A 20334-nucleotide genomic window follows, 5' to 3' on the forward strand; every position below is an offset into this window, starting at 1 on the left:
CACACTGTTCATAACGCTGCACCCCCCTCCCTCGTGTCTCCCCTCACTCGGCTTTTTTTTCTGAGCTAAACAGCGGCAGCCCAAATCCCTGCCACGTTTTATTTATTTATTCATTCGTTGCATTTTTATGCCGCCCAATAGACGAAGCTCTCTGGGCGGTTCCCAAAACCGCCAAGTCTTCCAGGGCCCTTGCTCCAGGCCCTTGGTCATTCCGGTTGCCCTTCTCTGCACCTTTTCCAGAGGAACAAGATCCTTGGGGGGGGCGGCGAGTGAGCAGTGCAACAGCAGGAGGAAACCAGAAGGTGATGGGTTCGAATGGGGAGGGGTGTCCTAATGTGGACATCACTTGGATCTGCCCTCAGCCAATGAGCAAAGGAGGAAGAGGAAGCCTCTTATGACATCCCTTTTCCTCCTCCCCCCCACCTTCCACCTGTCAATAGGCTGCCTTGCCCTTAAGGCCCCTCTCCTCTCCCCCCACCCAGGAATAAGAACAGCTTGGCCCTGCGGCATAATCTTTTGCATGCTGATAAAACTCCTGAAGGTCAGTCTGGGCCTCCGATGCTGTCCTCCTTCTTGGGAATTGACTCAGAAGGTCCCTCCAAGGCTATTTATAGTCCAGTGAGAGGATCAGGTGGGATAAGCCTCGTGCGCTCCTTCCAAGCACCCTTTCGTTTCTCTGGTACCCGGCGTGCTCATCGCTGTGTCACGTAAGGTTGCCGAGAGGCTGGTCCTTGGGCAGGTAAGTTTGGCCTCCTTCCTCTTTGCTGGGTCCACCCTTGTGGGTTATGGGCGCCCCCACCTTCCCACCCCCTTTCACTCTGGAGTTTGTTCTGGGTCAGAATCAGTCCAGGATCCCCTGCAAGGGATGATTCCGGACAGGCAGGCAATGAGAAATGCACAGGACTCCCAAGTGTCCCGGTTTTTTACCCAGCAGTGTGAGTGAGTGAGTGAGTGAGTGAGTAAGTAGGGAGATGTTCCACTGCAAACAGAAGAGTTCCTTTTGCAGTGGGACATTTATTTAATTATTGAGTTATTCAGTTATTGGAAGCATTTTTGTCCCGCTGTTTGGCTGAAATGGCTCACATGCAGACAGTCAATAAAGCAAGAGGCTTTATTGTGCAGGCTTGCAATCGAAAAGTCATGACACCAAAGGAAAGCAGTTTGGGGAGGTCAGAGGGGAGAAAAAGCCGACATCGGGCACCAGTTCTTAAAGTGTAAAAACGGAATCAAAGAAGGTGAGCTTTGGGCAGACAGCAGTGGCAGGAGCCGGGCACTGTTGCCCAAGCAGTGTCGCTGTGCAAGTCCTCCGTTAAGTCACATGGAAAGGTGAGATGCAGCTATAAGGATGTCCATGTATGCAGAGAGTTGTCATGAAACTGAAAAAGTTACCTTCTCATTAAGGGTGTTTTTAAACCTTTTACTGTCACGAAATGATCAGAGCGGCACTGTCCCGCCCTCCCAATATTTTTGCACACGGGCCAAATCTGCATTCTTCCAGAGTTCAACAATGAGTTTTCCTCTTTGATTCCAGCAGCGGCTTTTCGTGCCATTTCTTATCTTCATCATCACCCCTTGTTTGAAATGATACAACATCGCAAATAACGATTTCAGCACCTGCAGACCCCAGATCAAGGGGAGGCAACGTTGTGACTGCCAGATGTTTTTGGACTACAACTCCCATAATCCCTAACCATTGCCCATGCTGGCTGGGGGTTATGGGAATGGCAGTCCAAAAGACCTGGAAGCCACCAGGTCTCCTAACCCTGCTCTAGATTGTAAGGCACTGGCTTGTTTTCTCAATTTTCAGGAGACGGAAAGAAAAGTGGGAATTGCCTAAAACAGACAAGCTGCTTGTGACGGGCACCGTGAACGAGGATGGAAAAGCAACCTTGTGAGGTATCTGCCCATATTGTTGCCGCCTTCATCAGCCAACCACATGCTGGAGGATCTGTACGTGGTCCTGAAACCTGGGTGCCATAGAAGCTTTCCCTGCACGTGTTTTAAGGTGCCAGCCTCCAAGAGACTCCCCAACTGCAAGCAAGGCATTTGGTGGGCTCCAAAGGAAACCTGGGCATTATAAGCACATGACCTCCAAGAAGTTGTGAGCAGGACACTGAAATCTCGGCTGGCCCGGCCTCATTTCATGCCAGGCACAGTCACAGAGAGGCGTGTGAAGGCAGTAACCTTGGGCGCTTGCCGTTCTCTTGATCGTATTTTCTGGGTCTCCTTCTTGACGTGCGCCGGTTCAGTCGTGTCCCTGGTCACCCTTATGGCGGCCGCACATTCGCTCCTGGGATCTCCCGTGCAGCTGACGACTCTCTGTTCAAGCCACCGCAGTGTCTGTGGCTTGCACCGAGCGGACTTCTCCACATTGGGCACCATCTGAATGACGGGCAGAGCCATAGATCCTCGCGGCCCTGGCTTATTCCCACTGCTGGCACCATGAAGTTCTCGCTCCTTCCAGGACCCCAAAGGATGGCGGTACGGTGTCTCCTCTTCCTGGCCCTCCTGAACCGCCACTCGCTGCAGAGCCCCCTGGCAGCCCCCGGTGACGGGATGAGTGGGGACGACGCCCACCAAGGCAGCCCAGGCCTCATCCAGTGCGGGGAATACAGCAACCAGGTCCTGCCCAACGGCCGGTGCAAAATCATCGCCACTCTGCCACAGCTGGACGAGCAGCGGTGCCCGGATATGTTCCGCTGCACGGACGAAGTCTCCTATTGGCTCCACGAGAACGAGGAGCGGAAGCAGCAGATCCTGGAGTTACGGGAGCTCATCTCGGAGCTGCAGGAGGAGCTGAGAAACCATCGGCATCGCATCAAGGTCCTGGAGCTGCAGGTGAGTCTCTCGGTGGGAAAAGGGCAAATGAACCCGTCCCTCTGAGGAGGCCATGGGGATCCCAGGGAGCAGGATTCCCTCGCCAGCCCAATGCATCCCCCAAAGCCATCTTGGCCCTCAGCGCCCACCCCTGTCAAGCATTTTGTTACAGGGTCCACATGTTATTATTTATGATATTCGTATCCCATCTTTCCTCCAAGTAGCTCAAGCTACATGGTTTCCCTCCCCTATTTTACTCTTCACAACAACCCTGTGAGGTAGGTTCATCTGAGACCCAGTGGGCTTCATTCATTGTGTATGGACTTGAACCCAGATCTCACCAATATTCCTAGTCCAACACTTTAACCTAGCCTTCCCCAGTTGTGTGCCCTCAAGACGTGTTGGTCTGAGCCTTCCATCATTCCCAGCTGATGGAAGGTGCAGTCCAACAGATCTCAAGGCTACCAGGTTGGGGAAGGGTGCTTTAACCACTGCACCACACTGTCTCCCAAGTGCCCTCTCCTCAGAATCCAGACATTGGCTCTCACTCAATTTATTTGATCCATCACCTGCCTTTTAACTAACTGATGAATTAATTGATTACATGTCAATATATGTTCATACTGCCAAAAGGTCAAGATGGGTGCCTTTTTGCAAGGCCAGAACCATAAAGATAAAAAAAACCTTCAGATGATAAATACGTGCCTAACTCATAGCTTCCCCAGCTGCAGTGATCTTTTAGTGATTTAATCACTAAAAGATTAATCACTAAAGATTGAGTTGATTAATCTACACGTGAAAGACAGGGTTTTTTAAAGTTCATTCATGAAAGAAAAAGGAATAGATAATACTACAAACGAGAAGGATCTTGGAAATGTTGTAGATCGCAAGCTGAATATGAGCAAACAGTGCGATGTGGCTGCAAGAAAGGCAAATGCTATTTTGGGCTGCATTAATAGAAGTATAGCTTCCAAATCACGTGAGGTCCTGGTTCCTCTCTATTCGGCCCTGGTTAGGCCTCATCTAGAGTATTGCGTCCAGTTCTGGGCTCCACACTTCAAGAAGGACGCAGACAAGCTGGAGCATGTTCAGAGGAAGGCAACCAGGATGATCAGGGGTCTGGAAACAAAGCCCTATGAAGAGAGACTGAAAGAACTGGGCATGTTTAGCCTGGAGAAGAGAAGATTGAGGGGAGACATGATAGCACTTATAGAATCATAGAATCATAGAATAGCAGAGTTGGAAGGGGCCTACAAGGCCATCGAGTCCAACCCCCTGCTCAATACAGGAACCCACCCTAAAGCATCCCTGACAGATGGTTGTCCAGCTCTTCAAATACTTAAAAGGTTGTCACAAAGAGGAGGGCCAGGATCTCTTCTCAATCCTCCCAGAGTGCAGGACACGGAATAACGGGCTCAAGTTAAAGGAAGCCAAATTCCAGCTGGACATCAGGAAAAACTTCCTGACTATTAAAGCAGTACTGTTAGATGCCTAACCAGGGCCGAATAGAGAGGAACCAGTACCTCACGAGATTTGGAAGCTATACTTCTATTAATGCAGCCCAAAATAGCATTTGCCTTTCTTGCAGCCATATCGCACTGGAATGCTGCCCCAAAGGGTTTCCTCGCTTTCAGCTTTCAGCGGTATCTGAAAGCTGGACATCAGGAAAAACTTCCTGACTCTTAGAGCAGTACGACAATGGAATCGGTTACCTAGGGAGGTTGTGGGCTCTCCCACGCTGGAGGCCTTCAAGAGGCAGCTGGACAACCCTCTGTCAGGGATGCTTTAGGGTGGATTCCTGCATTGAGCAGGGGGTTGGACTCGATGGCCTTGTAGGTCCCTTCCAACTCTGCTGTTCTATGATTCTATACTCTTTAATACTTTAGTGACTGGAAGGAGGAAACAAAAATAGAAAACTGTGCCCCCTCCACACACACACACACACACCCCACCCTGGCCTCTGCCAAATAGAGAATGAGATCAGCGCTGCTCTTCAGATATGTTGATGGATTATTGAGCAGCGAAGGGGAACCTGAAAGCAAGAATATTTCGCTTTTATTAAGATCCATAAATCTTGGCCAAACAGTAGCGCTCAAAATTTATTTACTGAGACGGTCTGCACCCAGATTCCTGCAGTTTGCGTCTGCATAAAACTGGCTGCTTCTATCTAGGCATGAAAGCACCAACACTCACAGTATGAATAGCAAAAATCCCTTCGAGCTCAAGCTGCTTTGGGGAATATCTCCTGCACAAGCTGTACAGAAGGGAACTGCTATGCCTACAGGTGGGCTCAGTAGGGGTGCCTTTAAGAACTGGAGCTTAGAGACAGCCTGATCTTTTGACACTACGCAAGTATCGTTACGTGCTATCGATTAATGGAGAATTCTGCCATAGAAGCCCCGTTTAAATGATTCGTTGAAATGATTCGTTCTACACATTTGAAAGGAGTTTGTGCAGGAGAATGTCTCACAGGATTGTGCTTCATTTTAATTTGTGTCTGTCTGTTGGGGTTTGTGTCAAAGGGCTCCTCTAAATGAGTGATTTATTGCCTTCATGGATTGAGCACTCATGAAGGTTTTCAGGTCCATTACATGATGTCATCATTGACCAGGACATCTCCCATGCTATCCCCTGGAAATCCCGCTATGAAAAGAACCACTTTTAATGTGGTAATATCTGGAAAAAGCAGGATCTTCCACCACTAGATCATAGAATCATAGAATAGCAGAGTTGGAAGGGGCCTACAAGGCCATGGAGTCCAACCCCCTGCTCAATGCAGGAATCCACCCTAAAGCATCCCTGACAGATGTTTGTCCAGCTGCCTCTTGAAGGCCTCTAGTGTGGGAGAGCCCATAACCTCACCAGGCAACTGATTCCATTGTTGTACTGCTCTAACAGTCAGGAAGTTTTTCCTGATGTCCAGCTGGAATCTGGCTTCCTTTAACTTGAGCCTGTTATTCCGTGTCCTGCACTCTGGGAGGATCGAGAAGAGATCCTGGCCCTCCTCTGTGTGACAACCTTTTAAGTATTTGAAGAGGGCTATCATGTCTCCCCTCAATCTTCCCTCAATCTGAGACACATGGTGCTGTCTTAACAGCACTGAATGGAGCACTGAATGGAGGGGATGTATTCAATTCAAAGTATGTGGTCTCCCATATCCGCCCGTGTAATGCAGCCCATAACAATCACGCAAAAGAAGCAGAAAGCACAAAGCCCTGGGTAAACATTGTGATTTCCCCCTTAACGTAGAGATATTCAAAGATGCTATCAACCTTTTTTTTTTGCTGCTATATTTCCCATTGTCAGAAAGCCTCTCACAGCACAAAATCCGAGAATCTCAATTGTTCTCCCTTTAATTCTCTTCAGAGTCTCTTTGTTATTTTCCAGATAAACCTCTAATGGGAATTACCTGATACCACAGCTGGTTGCCTAATATAAGATCACTGATCTCTCACCACCCCACTTCTGCCACCAGCGCCCACCTTGACCGGCAGCCGCTCTTAAAGGCACCAGTCTCAAGACAATATTTCATATTGGGAATGTGCAGTGTCAATTGATTTATCTCATATTATCCCCAGAGATGCTGCCCACCCCCATTCCCCCCCCTCCCAGCAAGCATGTCCATTGCAGGTGAATCACATCGGGCCATGGTTAGGCAAAGAACCAAATGTTCAGTGAGTGCGTTTAACCATGGTTATGGAGCCACCATGGTTAGGAATTGTTCCCAAGGCACACTAAGTCATGGTTCACATAGAATCATAGAATAGTAGAGTTGGAAGGGGCCTATAAGGCCATCGAGTCCAACCCCTACTCATTGCAGGAATCCACCCTAAAGCACGCTGAGCCATAATGTTTAGCTCTAAATGCTTAACCAGCATGGCTTAGCATGTTGTCTGAACAGGGTCTTTTACCCATTGTTCAACCCTAGGGTGACCATATGAAAAGGAGGACAGGGCCGAATCTACACTAGTCTTGTAACATTGCTAGTGTCCCTTTCAAAAGTGGTTCTCTGTATCGGTTCTCTGTATCACGGGGCACACTAGCGTGACTTACGTTTAGCTGTAACGTTACTGCAGGGCACATTGTTAAATCCTTTCGGTTGTTCTCCCTCTTCTCTGAGAGTAGCAGAGCTGCTGGGTTTGCTCGGCCCACTGCCTGCCTCATTCCTAGCCAGCAGAGCAGAACAGAGCAGGGCAGGGCAGGGCAGGGCAGGGCAGGGCAATAGTCATAAGCACACACAAACCTCCTCCCAAAACATCTTAATGCAAGTCTCAGGAAATTGCCTGAATGCATAGGAGCCAGCCACTTTGCTAAAGCTAAGCTGGGTTGGGTCTGGTCAGGGTTTGGATGGGTGACCAACTTGAAAAGTTTTAGCAGCAGCCCTGTTTTGGACTGGGAGCAGAGACCCTTGTTAATTTTCCTGCATGGAGCTACAGCGATCCTTTGAGCACTCCTCAGCTCCTTTGCAAAGAGGGGGGAAATGTTAAAAAAAAATCATAAAAAATCAACCGATGACCCAATTTGCAGATGTAAGCATTTGTTTAAAATCCTGCTCCTGCGCCCACAGCAGCGGCTCGGGCGAATCTTTTGCAAAAGGAGCACAATTAAGGCAGGATGCCTGGGAGTACTTCACAATCAAAGCAGATTCTAAGGTGGAAAACTTCTGAGTCCTTTGCATGCAATTGTCAGTGATTGCACAGTATAAGGCTGGTGTGGTTTATCTGCTGTAGCAGATAAGACAGCAAACGGGGCGAAGGAAGGAGAACAGGAAGTGGGCGGAACCCAGCAGCTCTGAGAAAGGGAGAGGAAAATTACCAGTAGAACGAGGCACATGAATCTGTAGCCACGCTGGAACTAAGAAATAGAACCTGTAAGTACGAGTCATTTACAACGTTAGAGACCCAGGGTCACATGACACTGTGCATCACAGTAACCCATTCAAAACGTTACAATAACATCAGTGTAGATTCCCACCAGGGCTCCTGTATCTTTAACAGTTGTTTTGAAAAGGGAATTTCAGCAGGTGTCATTTGTATATATGGAGAACCTGGTGAAATTCCCTCTTCATCACCACAGTTAAAGCTGCAGGAGCCCTGCCCTCTTTTAAATCTGGTCGCTCTAGTATAGCTCCTGCAGCTTTAACTGGTGTGATGAAGAGGGAATTTCACCAGGTTCCCCATATATACAAAGGACACCTGCTGAAATTCCCTTTTCTATGCAACTGTTAAAGGTACAGGAGCCCTGTCCTCCTTTCCATAGGGTCACCCTATTCAACCTGTTGCATCTGGCCACTCTTCCCCTGCCACGTGGATCACTTGGTGGTGGGAGTGGAACATGGCCAGATATGATGCAAGCCTTGACAGGGCCTTGGAAAGGTGGGCCCCTCCTATAACAGTGAGCCTCTAGCAGTGGTGTAGTGGAGCCAGGACCCTCAGGGTCGAAGCACTAGGACTTTTTGATCAGCAGGGATGATGCTGTTGTCTGCCACCCACCACCCACCCATCTCGACTTTCTCTCTGACCTTAGTTCCCATCCTTGCAGTAGCTGCAGGTGGGACGGTGCAGGTGAATTCCCTCAGCAGCAATATCCAGTTGCAAGCCAACCCCTATTATAATGCCAAAGTATTTTGGGTGGCTTGGTCCTGAATGAGCACTGAAGACCAGGTTCTCTTTACAAAAGGCCTGCTCCTGATGGAGACGGGAACTGCTTGGCCTGGTTTGTTGACGCCGAGGTAAAATGCTTCTCTCTCGTGCTGGGGAAATAAACTCCAGGAAAACTCCTGGAAAACCCTCTGTCAGGGATGCTTTAGGGTGGATTCCTGCATTGAGCAGGGGGTTGGACTTGATGGCCTTGTAGGCTCCTTCCAACTCTGCTATTCTATGATTCTATGATTCTTGAGCTCTTGGTCTTACGCTATTTGGGGACATGTTGTGCATGTCCTGCATTGAGCCGGGGGTTGGACTCGATGGCATTGTAGGCCCCTTCCAACTCTGCTATTCTATGATTCTATGATTCTTGAGCTCTTGGTCTTACGCTATTTGGGGACATGTTGTGCATGTCCTGCATTGAGCCGGGGGTTGGACTCGATGGCATTGTAGGCCCCTTCCAACTCTGCTATTCTATGATTCTATGATTCTCATGCAAGCGCAGGTCTCCTCTGCCAAAGTCCAACATGATAATAGCAAAGGTCTCTCCCGCCAAAGTCCAACATGATAATGACAACACTGTTCTTTGCCAGTTCAGTATTCTGTGGATATCAGCTGAGGCTAATAAATTGGGTATTGTGCTGTGTACTGCTGCAGGGGTGGGGGCATCTATCTACACATATAAAGAGAGAGAGAGAGAGAGAGAGCGGGGGACGGACGGAGGGAAGCATAGTTGGGCTCTGGCCAAGGGCCCGCAGCCCAGCACAGAAAGAGACTCACCTAGATGTTCTGGAGACAGACCAGAGTTCATAAGAAAGTTGAGTATGATGCAGCGGCAACCCCCTCCGGGGAGCTCATCTTCCTTTTCCTTTCTGTCCCCCGCTGCCCAATTCCCCTCCTCTGCGCGAAGCACGAAGAGAAAGCCAGCCGGAACTCCACGGTGGAGCAGCGGGTGCAGGAACTGGAGCAGCACTACCACGAGGCCAGCGCCTTGCAGCACATGCAGGCCACGCTGCTGTACGACATGCAGGCCCAGGTGCACAACGTCTCCTTGCTGATGGAGTGGGTGCGGCACAACCCCGGCTGCCTGATCCCGGCAGAGATGCGGCTGCAGCAGGAGATGCACTACCCAGGTGACTCTACGGCACACCTGCGTTACTTCTCCTAACCACGGTTTAAACAAGCTCACCAGCCACTTGCTGTGCACGGGTTAGTGGCCTAGCCACGGCTTAGTGGGTTGTCTGGACAGGTCCATTAAGTCGTGGTTCACACAAGCCATAATGTTTAGCTCAAAATGTTTAGCGTGTTGTCTGAACAGGGGTTATGGATCTGAAATGCCAAAATAGTGAGCAGGTCAACGGCATTCCTCCCCCTGAAGCTCACCCAGAGGACTCCTGTCCCCCTTTGCCTCCACCATCATTTGGCCCCGATCCCCCCTCCCAGCATAGGGGCAGGGCCGGTGCTACCATAGAGGCCACTCAGGCAGCCGCTTAGAGCATCAAGGTAGGGGGCGCCACACGCCGCACACAGAAACCGCTCTCCCACAGCGGCTCTGAGAGGGCGGCTTCCAGGCGCACCGTTATGAAGCCGCCCGCCTGCTGGCCCACCCCACCCCAGCGTCCTGGCTTCGCTTCGGCTGGCCAAAGCGAAGCCAGGACGCTGGGGCGGGGGGGGGGGGCGGCTTCTGAATGGCGTGCCCGGAAATCTCTCTCCCAGAGTGGCTTCCGGCCGGGCGCACCATTCCAAAGCCACCCGCCCCCACCCCAGCATCCTGGCTTCGCTTCAGCTGGGCAGGCAAGATGTCGCCCTGCGCCCAGGTCCGCTGGGGTGGGGTTGGGTGGGTGAAAGCAGCTCAGCTGCCTAGGGTGCAAAATAGTCTGGCACCGGCCCTGCATAGGGGACGGCCTCTAATGTTGTTTGCTCTGCCTTTTGGATGAGGGCTTTTATCCGCTAACGAAAACCAGCTAAACGGAACCCCTTCGCGTTGATCCACAAATGGGGATTAGCCGGTAAAGACTTTCACCCACTAGCCCAAATCCAGCCCGGGTGCCTGACGTAGGAGGAGGGAAAAGCACAGCTGTGCTGGGCCAGCAATCCTTTAAGCTTGTTCTGGGCCCTCTGGGCTTGCCAGCAGTGGCTTGACGTGGGAAAGAGGCCACGTCACCCACGCTCCTCCGGTCCCATTGTACACCGAGGCCACGTAAGCAGAGCTATTCGGATGCCCTGTGCTAAGGGAACGTGACCTGACCCAAGAAAAGGAACCACAGCGGGGGGGTGGGAGTGTATAAAATGGGAGGCAACGTTGACTTGTCGTTGCTTCTGCTTCCGGTGGGAGGAGGATCAAAGGGCCACCCGGGGGCTGCCGAAACGACATGTCCCGGGTCTCTTTCTCAGACGCCAAGCACGCCAAGAACTGCCCCATTGATTGTGCCTCCATTTACTACAACGGGGTCCGGCGATCCGGTATCTACAGCATCATGCCTTCGGCGGAGGGGCTGCCCATCGAAGTGTTATGCGAGATGGATGTCGAAGGTAAGAGTCTGTATTACTGTTCCTGGGAGCTATTCCTCATGGCAGCTTAGCTAACTTAGGCGGTCGGCCGCCTGGTTGCTTCTTCCTTGGAGAGGCAGTTGAGAAGCCTACGCCTTTTGGCTTTGTCCCCTGAGGGCCCGCAGGCTCAGAGAAGTTTCACCCCCTTGGGGTAGACATTCCTGGGCGAGATGGATCAGAGGTCTAAGTCCGCCTTCCCCCTCCTGATGCTCCTCAGATGTGTTGAATTCGAGCGCATCTGATTATCTAGGGCAATTTCATATATCACTTCGTCTTGTAATTTTCTATAGGGTAGTCATAAGAACCTAAGAAGGGCCCTGATGCTGGATCAGACCAAGGGTCCATCTAGTCCAGCACTCTGTTCACACAGTGGCCGACCAGCCATCGGCCAGGGACCAACAAGGCCAGACACTGTGCAACAGCACCCTCCCGCCCATGTTCCCCAGCAACTGGTGCGCACAGGCTTACTGCCTCCAATACAGGAGATAGCACACAACCATCAGGGCTAGTAGCCATTGATCCTGCCTTGTGAGGACTTTGTCCAAAAAGTTGGTCTCTAAATATACGCCAGTTCCAAGATGGCGGCTGTGCAATGTTCTTCATGGGGCGAGCAGAGATTTGGCCGTTGCCTGGGACATCCTGGCCACAGCCAGCCATGCGCCATGGCAACCTTTAAGGCCAGACTGGCCCATCCCTTCCTCTGCATGTAAAGATTGTATTAGATTGTAAGCCTATGCGGCAGGGTCTTGCTATTTACTGTTTTACTCTGTACAGCACCATGTACACTGATGGTGCTATATAAATAAATAAATAAATAAATAAATAAATAAATAATAATAATAATAATAATAATAATAATAATAATGAGGTAGAACTTCCTTCCCCGAAAGCTCATAAAAATCTAAGCCTCTTCAAGAAGCGCCATCAGGAGGGAATCTACACGTCGTTGTGAGGGCGCTTACATGCGTCCCCAGTGCGCCCCCACCACGACTGTGTAGACCGAGGAAGAAGAGGAGGAGGAGGAGGAGGCTGGGGAACCGGCAGCACCTTGCCACCACTGCTGCCGCCTCCCTGCCAGCCTCCTGCTGCCGGGGTAAGAGCCACCCGGGTCGGAGAGCTCGGCGGAAGCCGAGCTCTCCGACCCGGGTGGCTCTTACCCCAGCAGCAGGAGGCCGGCGGGGAGGAGGAGGCGGCAAGGATGCGGCCAGTTCCCCAGCCTCCTCTTCCTCCGCCTCTTCTTCCTCGGTCTACACAGTCGGTGTGGGGGCGCACTGGGGACGCATGTAAGCGCCCTCACAACGACGTGTAGATTCCCTCCAGATCTTCTGGCTTGGTCGAGTTTTTAATAGCTGTGTGGAGCCGGAGAGATTTCGTTCTGCCTTTTATTGGAGTCTTCCTTTAGCGACATTTCTCGCCCTGAGTCCTTCAGAGAGGGCTCCGTTAGGAATGTAACCAACTAGCAACCTAACGCCTTCACGTAACCCTCGGCAGGTGGGGGCTGGACCATTATCCAGCGTCGGCAGGATGGTACGGTCAACTTTAACCGGACGTGGAATGAGTACAAAGACGGCTTTGGAGATTTAAACGGTGAATTCTGGATGGGCAACGAAAACATTCACAAGATCACAAACCAAGGAGACTATTCGCTCCGCATTGACCTGGAGGACTGGAATAATAAGCACAAGCACGCCTTCTACCAGCTCTTCAGGTAGGTGGGAATCTTCTGATTGAATCGTAATGTTGGAAGGTTAACAAACAGCAAACTGGGCAACACAGTCAGCCAGGGAAGGCCCGGATGAAAAGGGGGGGATGTCTAACTGGGGCCTAAAACGTGCCACAGTTGGCACCTCCTGCATACCAACGAGGAGGGGCCAACACAAAGTGGGTGCCGCTACCGAGGAGGCAAGTTGCACCACCAGCAATGTCTTCGCTGATGATCTTAGCAATCACATGAGTCTGTGTCGGGGAAGGCGATCCACAGTTCACCTGGGCCAGGTCGACACCAAGCAGGATATAACACTATGAAAGCATGTAGGGTGACCATATGAAAAGGAGGACAGGGCTCCTGTATCTTTAACAGTAATGTAGAAAAGGGAATTTCAGCAGGTGTCATTTGTATATATGGAGAACCTGTTGAAATTTCCTCTTCATCACAACAGTTAAAGCTACAGGTGCCCTGCCCTCTTTTAAATCTGGTCACAGTATAGCTGCAGTATATCTCCTGCAGCTTTAACTGTTGTGATGAAGAGGAAATTTCACCAGGTGTGACATGCATACAAATGACACCTGTTGAAATTCCCTTTTCTGTGCAACTGTTAAAGATACAGGAGCCCTGTCCTCCTTTTCATATGGTCACCCTAGGTATATGGCATATGTCCTGGACCCAACAGTTGTCAGCGCACTTCAATACTGTTATAAAGCATTAGTGCTGATCCTGCCCTAGTCCCAAGTTATTCAATTCATTTAGGGTGACCCTATGGAAAGGAGGACCGGGCTCCTGTACCTTTCACAGTTGCATAGAAAAGGGAATTTCAGCAGGTGTCCTTTGTATGCAGGCAGCACCTGGTGAAATCCCCTCTTCATTGCCACAGTTAAAGCTGCAGGAGTTGTACTAGAGTGAAGAGATACAAAAGAGGGCAGGGCTCCTGCAGCTTTACCTGTGGTGATGAAGAGGGGATTTCACCAAGTGTTGCATGCATAGCAATGACCCCTGCTGCGATTCCCTTTTCTATACAGCTGTTTAGGATACAAGAAGCCCTGTCCTCCTTTCCATAGGGTCACCCTAGTTGCATTACATTTATTACATTTCTATACCGCCCAAAAGCCGAAGCTCTCTGGGCAGTATACAAAGATTAAAAACCTTAAAAATACAGTGTTTGCATAGTATAAAAAGAGTTCAGCTACAAACATATAAACAGAACATACAGACACATCCAAACAATATCCCATGACCTGATAAAAGCCTTTCATATGCTGCCAAAAGCCTGGAAATCAAGTAAGTCCTTAACCTGGTGCCGAAAAGACAACAATGTTGGTGCCAGGTGGGCCTCGCTGGGGGATCACTCCATAGTTGAGGGGCAGCCACTGAGAAGGCCCTCTCACGTGATGCCACCCTCCGAGCCTCCCTCAGAGGAGGCACCCGGAGAAGGGCCACAGACTATGGAGGCAGTGTATGGGTAGGTTCTGAGTTTTATATGCCATAATGCCAGCAACGAAATTTGGTACTTAGCAGACAGTGCAGCTGCTTCTAGACTTTGGAGGTGCCGAGAGTATAAAACAGCTCTGTCACATCCAAATCGGGATGTTTACCTCGCCCTTCCCTGGGAGACACAGGCGTTCTCTCCATGTAGGATGTGACTGAGGTTGAGAAACAGGAAGCATGAGGCATTTATGCTTCCTGTTCCCCCGTCGCATGCCTGACACTTCAAAAGCTGTTCTGGCTTGGAGAACCATGTGCTGGAATCCCCCCCTAAAGATGCTTTCAGCGTGTCCCGTACTGCCTTGCAGCATTGAGGATGAAGTGAATTATTACCGCCTCCACGTCGAAGGCTTCAGCGGGACAGTGGAGGACTCGTTTGCTTGGTACCACAACAAGAGAAGCTTCAGCACGCCCGACTCCGGCAACATCTGCGCCGCCATCTCCCACGGAGGCTGGTGGTACCACCAGTGCTTCTTCTCCAACCTCAACGGAGTGTATTACACGGTAAGTGCGGCCACCGACCCGGCCAACCTGGCCTGGACAAACCACGCCAAAGAGGCGGACACTAGCAGGCCGGTAGGCCTTAGAATCATAGAATAGTACAGTTGGAAGGGGCCTCTAAGGCCATCTAGCCCAACCCCCTGTTTAATGCAGGAATCCACCCTAAAGCATCCCTGGCAGATGGTTGTCCAGCTGCCTCTTGAGGGCCTCCAGTGTGGGATGCCCGAAGCCAAGGGTGGACAACCTTTTTGCCACCAAGGTCTGCCTTTGAGGATGAGCTGCGGGTCATGGGCCACCCCCTACGCATGCATGCGCATATAACGCACGCTTACTGATGCACTCGTGTACGCCCATCGCCACACACACACACACTCCCATGTGCACACACACACACACACACACCCTTTCTCATGCACTCTCTCCCTCGTGCACACACATTCTGCCTCATGCACACACACATTTTTCTCACTCATTCACACATGGTCTTTCTCGCTTTCTATCTCTCTCTCTCTCTCACGCACACACTGAAATGCACTGACATACACATACTGCTCAATGCCCGTGCCATAGGGTGTAGGAAGGCCAATTAGACTGCATGCCAGCCTGCTTCCTCGGTCAGTGGCCACTGCAGCACCTGCTGACTGCAGCAACCAGGCCTCACTCCCAAGGCCTAGAATCCTAGAATCACAGAATAGTAGAGTTGGAAGGGGCCTACAAGGCCATCGAGTCCAACCCCCTTGCTCAATGCAGGAATCTCCCTTAAAGCATCCCTGACGAGTGCTCTCATGTCTCCCCTCAGTCTTCTCTTCTCCAGGCTAAACATGCCCAGTTCTTTCAGTCTCTCTTCACAGGGCTTTGTTTCCAGACCCCTGATCATCCTGGTTGCCCTCCTCTGAACACGCTCCAGCTTGTCTGCGTCCTTCTTGAATTGTGGAGCCCAGAACTGGACGCAATACTCTAGATGAGGCCTAACCAGGGCCGAATAGAGAGGAACCAGGACCTCACGTGATTTGGAAGCTATACTTCTATTAATGCAGCCCAAAATAGCATTTGCCTTTCTTGCAGCCATATCGCACCATATTGTAGCCATATCACACTACGAACATGGAAGACGGTGCTGCCTCGTCCCAGGCCACGCTCTTGCCTTTCAAGGCCAACAGCATCTGCTCTCAGGTGCCTCAGGCAGAGAAGGGTCTTCCCCACCTGCTGCTACCTGATCCTTCTCACTGGAGATGCCGGGAGAGGGGTGAACCTGAGGCCTTCTGCAGGCAGCACATGTGCTGAACCACTGACCTATGGTTCTCAACAGCCCTCTCCTCCCTTCCTTGGGGTCTGAGAAAGGGGAGGCAAAGGCTGGGTAACTGGGGGAGTTATGCAGGGAGGGCTGCCAGGCCGTACCACGCTCCCAAGGGCATCACAGACAGCAAAACAAGGCCTGATTTTAAAACAAGCCCATTTGAGCATCAGCCCTGGTTAGGCCTCATCTGGAGTATTGCGTCCAGTTCTGGGCTCCACAATTCAAGAAGGATGCAGACAAGCTGGAGCGTGTTCAGAGGAGGGCAACCAGGATGATCAGGGGTCTGGAAACAAAGCCCTCTGAAGAGAGACTGAAAGAACTGGGCATGTTTAGCCTGGAGAAGAGAAGATGGAGGGGAGACATGATCGCACTCTTCAAATACTTAACAGGTTGTCACACAGAGGAGGACCAGGATCTCTTCTCGATCCTCCCAGAGTGCAGGACACGGAATAACAGGCTCAAGTTACAGGAAGCCAAATTCCAGCTGGACATCAGGAAAAACTTCCTGACTGTTAGAGCAGTACGACAATGGAACCAGTTACCTAGGGAGGTTGTGGGCTCTCCCACACTAGAGGCCTTCAAGAGGCAGCTGGACAGCCCTGTGTCAGGGATGCTTTAGGGTGGATTCCTGCATTGAGCAGGGGGTTGGACTCGATGGCCTTATAGGTCCCTTCCAACTCTGCTATTCTATGATTCTAGTGGTTTTGTTCATTTTAACTGGGAAACCCATTCTCAACCTGGTACTTTCTGAGCTGGCCCTGGGAGAGGAGAGCTCACCTGACACTTGTTCTAGTGCTGATCCTAGAACCTCCCTAGTTCCAAAGAATCCCTGTTAGAAAGATTTGTATTTATTGATTCTATTTCTTTCCTGCCTTTTTGCTTACAAGTCCCAAAGAATCCCCGTTAGAAAGATTTGTATTTATTGATTCTATTTTTTCCTGCCTTTCTGCTTACAAGTTCCAAAGTTATCACACATCTGCAAAATTAATGTAAATACATTATAGTACTTAACATTTAACAGTAACAGCCATCATCATCATCATAAAAGAACATTTAAAATAAAAGCAATAGCAATAGTAAGACCAGAAGTCGAAATAAGACTGTTTCTGTGAATTACACACAAATCTTCATATACATGAACAAGACCAAATTTATTTATGACATTTATGTCCACCTTTCCCCTGAAGCAGAGCACACGGGTCTCTTTCCCACACCCCATTTTATCCTCACAACAACCCTGTGAGGAAGGTTAGTCTGAGAGCTGGTGGCTGGCCAAAGGTCACCGCATGATTTGAACCTGAGCCTCTCAACTCCTAGTGTGGTGTCAAATATTGAGCAATGGTTAGAACGGGGTGGTGGGGGGGCTAGAACGCTGGCACCCTCCAAACCGTTTTGGACAACAACTCCCATAATTGCTGACCATTGGCCATGTTGCCTGTGGCTTATGGGAGTTGTAGTCCAAAACATCTGGGCAGACTTTTCAGATCTCTGACAGAATCAACCAGTAGCGTAAGTGATGAGGAGTCTGTTCTCTAGAGTCTGTTCACTAGAGGCCTTCAAGAGGCAGCTGGACAACCATCTGTCAGGGATGCTTTAGGGTGGATTCCTGCATTGAGCAGGGGGTTGGACTCGATGGCCTTGTAGGCCCCTTCCAACTCTGCTATTCTATGATCCTATGATTCTTCCTGACATCTTTCTGCTCTGGTTGTTATATTCACAGGGGGGGCGATACTCCCTGAAGAACCGCAAGATTCTGGGCCCCGATGGATTGGTATGGTACACCTGGAAAGACACTGACTATTACTCCCTCAAGAAGGTCACCATGATGATCCGACCACGCACGTTCCGACCCCATCTCTCCCCATGAAGTTGGAGTCTCTTTTCTCGGCTCATCTCAGCCGGGTTACAAGCTCTGAGATGGGACGAATGCATCACAGCGAGGTCCTCCCTCGGCTAGTGAATGCTGCCAACAGCCGTGGACAGAATAAAGCCCATAAGGGCTTTCACAGGTGATGCACGCCACCACCGAGGCGGCTTTGACAGAAAGGTGGGCCGATGGGACCTTCTCCCCAAATGTGGATGTTCTGATGGGTGTGATTTGGGAAGATGGCAGCCCGCGGCCCCACAGGTGTTGCGGTTTCTCGGGGAATTGTTGCATCCGGTTCTGTCTTGCGTCGTCTCCTGGGATGGAATGAAACGAGCTACAAAAGTGAACCAATGAAATGAGTTTATAATATCCTGATAAGACGGAGGGACGTGAGCTCCGCGGAGTGCAGTGCTGCCCTCTACGGGAAGAAGGTTGGACTGGACCAAGACATCCTTCTTCTATCTAGCTTAACCATTGGATTTTCCCAATCCTTGTCTTGCCTGTCTAGCCCTGAGGAACCTACAGTGCCACCGGCTGGCAAACAAGAAGAACTGCATTGTCCGGGGGGTAGGGCGTGGGGGGCAGAAAGACATTTGCATACAATCAGTCAATTTGAGGGCATCTTTCTGCAGTGTTTTGGAAGCCATGCCCTGATCAGTAGCGGCCATTGCACAGAGAACCCCAAGGCTAGGAATTGGATTTGTTTGCATTTGCCCATTTTAGCATAGTGAAGAACCTAAGAAGAGAATCGGACCAAGGTCTACCAGCATCCTGCCTTCCCACAGTGGCTGAGCGGAGGTCAATGAGCAGCAGCATCAAGAGGTTAAAAGGCGAGCAGAGATTTTGGGGTCCCTGGCCCAGTGCTAGGTGTGTTCTTGCAAAGACTCCACCTTCCCCTAGGAGGGAGGAGCTGAGAGGTCCGGGTCGCCTGTTTTCAGGCACGCTGAAAGCTGCTGCTGGAATATCGGCGGCTTTTTCCTCCTGCTGCTGTCAATGGCAGGGGTGGCCTCAGCTCAGAGCCACTGCAGAACCTGCAAAATGCCACAGGTGCCCGAGGCATCTTTGGAGCTGTGTGCGGGAGTTAGGAGTGATGTGTACAGCCCAACTCCGGCCGATCGGGGTGGCTTCTCCATCCGGCTGTGTGGTGGAAATCACAGAGGGCCGCCAAGCGTGTCCAAGGTGACTCTGCCAGCCCTCTATGCACAGTGGGGGTGGGGGAGGACTCCTTCATCAGTGGAGGAGCGTCAGAAAGTTCATAGCCTTGCTCAGAGTGTCAGGACGCAGACAAGCTGGAGCGTGTTCAGAGGAGGGCAACCAGGATGATCAGGGGCCTGGAAACAAAGCCCTATGAAGAGAGACTGAAAGAACTGGGCAGGTTTAGCCCAGAGAAGAGATGATATAGGGGAGACATGATAGCACTCTTCAAATACTTAAAAGTTTGTCACACAGAGGAGGGCCAGGATCTCTTCTCGATCCTCCCAGAGTGCAGGACACGGAATAACGGGCTCAAGTGACAGGAAGTCAGATTCCAGCTGGACATCAGGAAAAACTTCCTGACTGTTAGAGCAGTATGACAATGGAATCAGTTGCCTGGTGAAGTTGTGGGCTCTCCCACACTAGAGGCCTTCAAGAGGCAGCTGGACAACCCTCTTTCAGGGATGCTTTAGGGTGGATTCCTGCATTGAGCAGGGGGTTGGACTTGATGGCCTTGTAGGCCCCTTCCAACTCTGCTATTCTATGCTTCTATGGTTCTATGTCACCATCTTGAAAGGAGGGGACCCAAAGGGGAGACCAATGTGGAAGAATGAATGCATCTTGATGTCAAAGCCTGGTCCAAATCTTTCCCCTGCCCTAATAAATGTTTTGTGTGTTCTGAAGAATCCGTGCAGAGGCTGTGTTGCGCTTTGGGATTCACAACCTCCAAGCATTCAGATTGTGCCCTGCGTGCCTACACAGCATTCCACAAGATTACAGGAGGGGGGTGTTGAATCTCAGGCCACGGGACAAATCGTGGCTCTCTGGGATTCCCCAGGTAGCCATGGCCCCTTCCCATGGCCGGCAAAGCTAACCCTAACCCGGGCCAGATGGGAAATGTAGGCCCCATTTCAAACTGCTCATTAAGTATTTTTTTAATCAGTTCTAAATACATATGAACTAGAACGATTTATAAAACAAGGTAATGGCAAGCACTTTTATTCAAAATGTATATAAGGCATCACTTCTTCACATTCAGAAATGTTTTATGTGCTTTTCTTTGGGCAAATTCATCATCAACAACAGAAAAATCAAGCAACTTTGCCCAGGGGGGACTTATTTATTCATTCACTTATTTATTGCATTTCTATACCACCCCAATAGCCGAAGCTCTCTGGGCGGTTTACAAATTTAAGACAATTCAAAACAAAACAATAGTATAAAACCATAATATAAAATACAATATAAAAGCACAACCTAGATA

General features: G+C 50.4%; 1 protein-coding gene across 1 annotated transcript; it reads left to right on the top strand.

Moving 5' to 3' along the window:
• The first annotated feature begins 2475 nt into the window (after nt 1-2475).
• Nucleotides 2476-17876, top strand: LOC134397267 (angiopoietin-related protein 7-like). Its single transcript, XM_063123762.1, has 6 exons — nt 2476-2838; nt 9373-9595; nt 10857-10994; nt 12504-12720; nt 14520-14715; nt 17730-17876. Exons 1-6 carry the CDS (start codon nt 2476-2478, stop codon nt 17874-17876), a joined length of 1284 nt encoding a protein of 427 aa, XP_062979832.1.
• Nucleotides 17877-20334: the final 2458 nt, after the last annotated feature.

This window comes from Elgaria multicarinata, chromosome 4 (genome assembly GCF_023053635.1).
Source record: "Elgaria multicarinata webbii isolate HBS135686 ecotype San Diego chromosome 4, rElgMul1.1.pri, whole genome shotgun sequence".
Taxonomy (NCBI): Eukaryota; Metazoa; Chordata; class Lepidosauria; order Squamata; family Anguidae; genus Elgaria; species Elgaria multicarinata.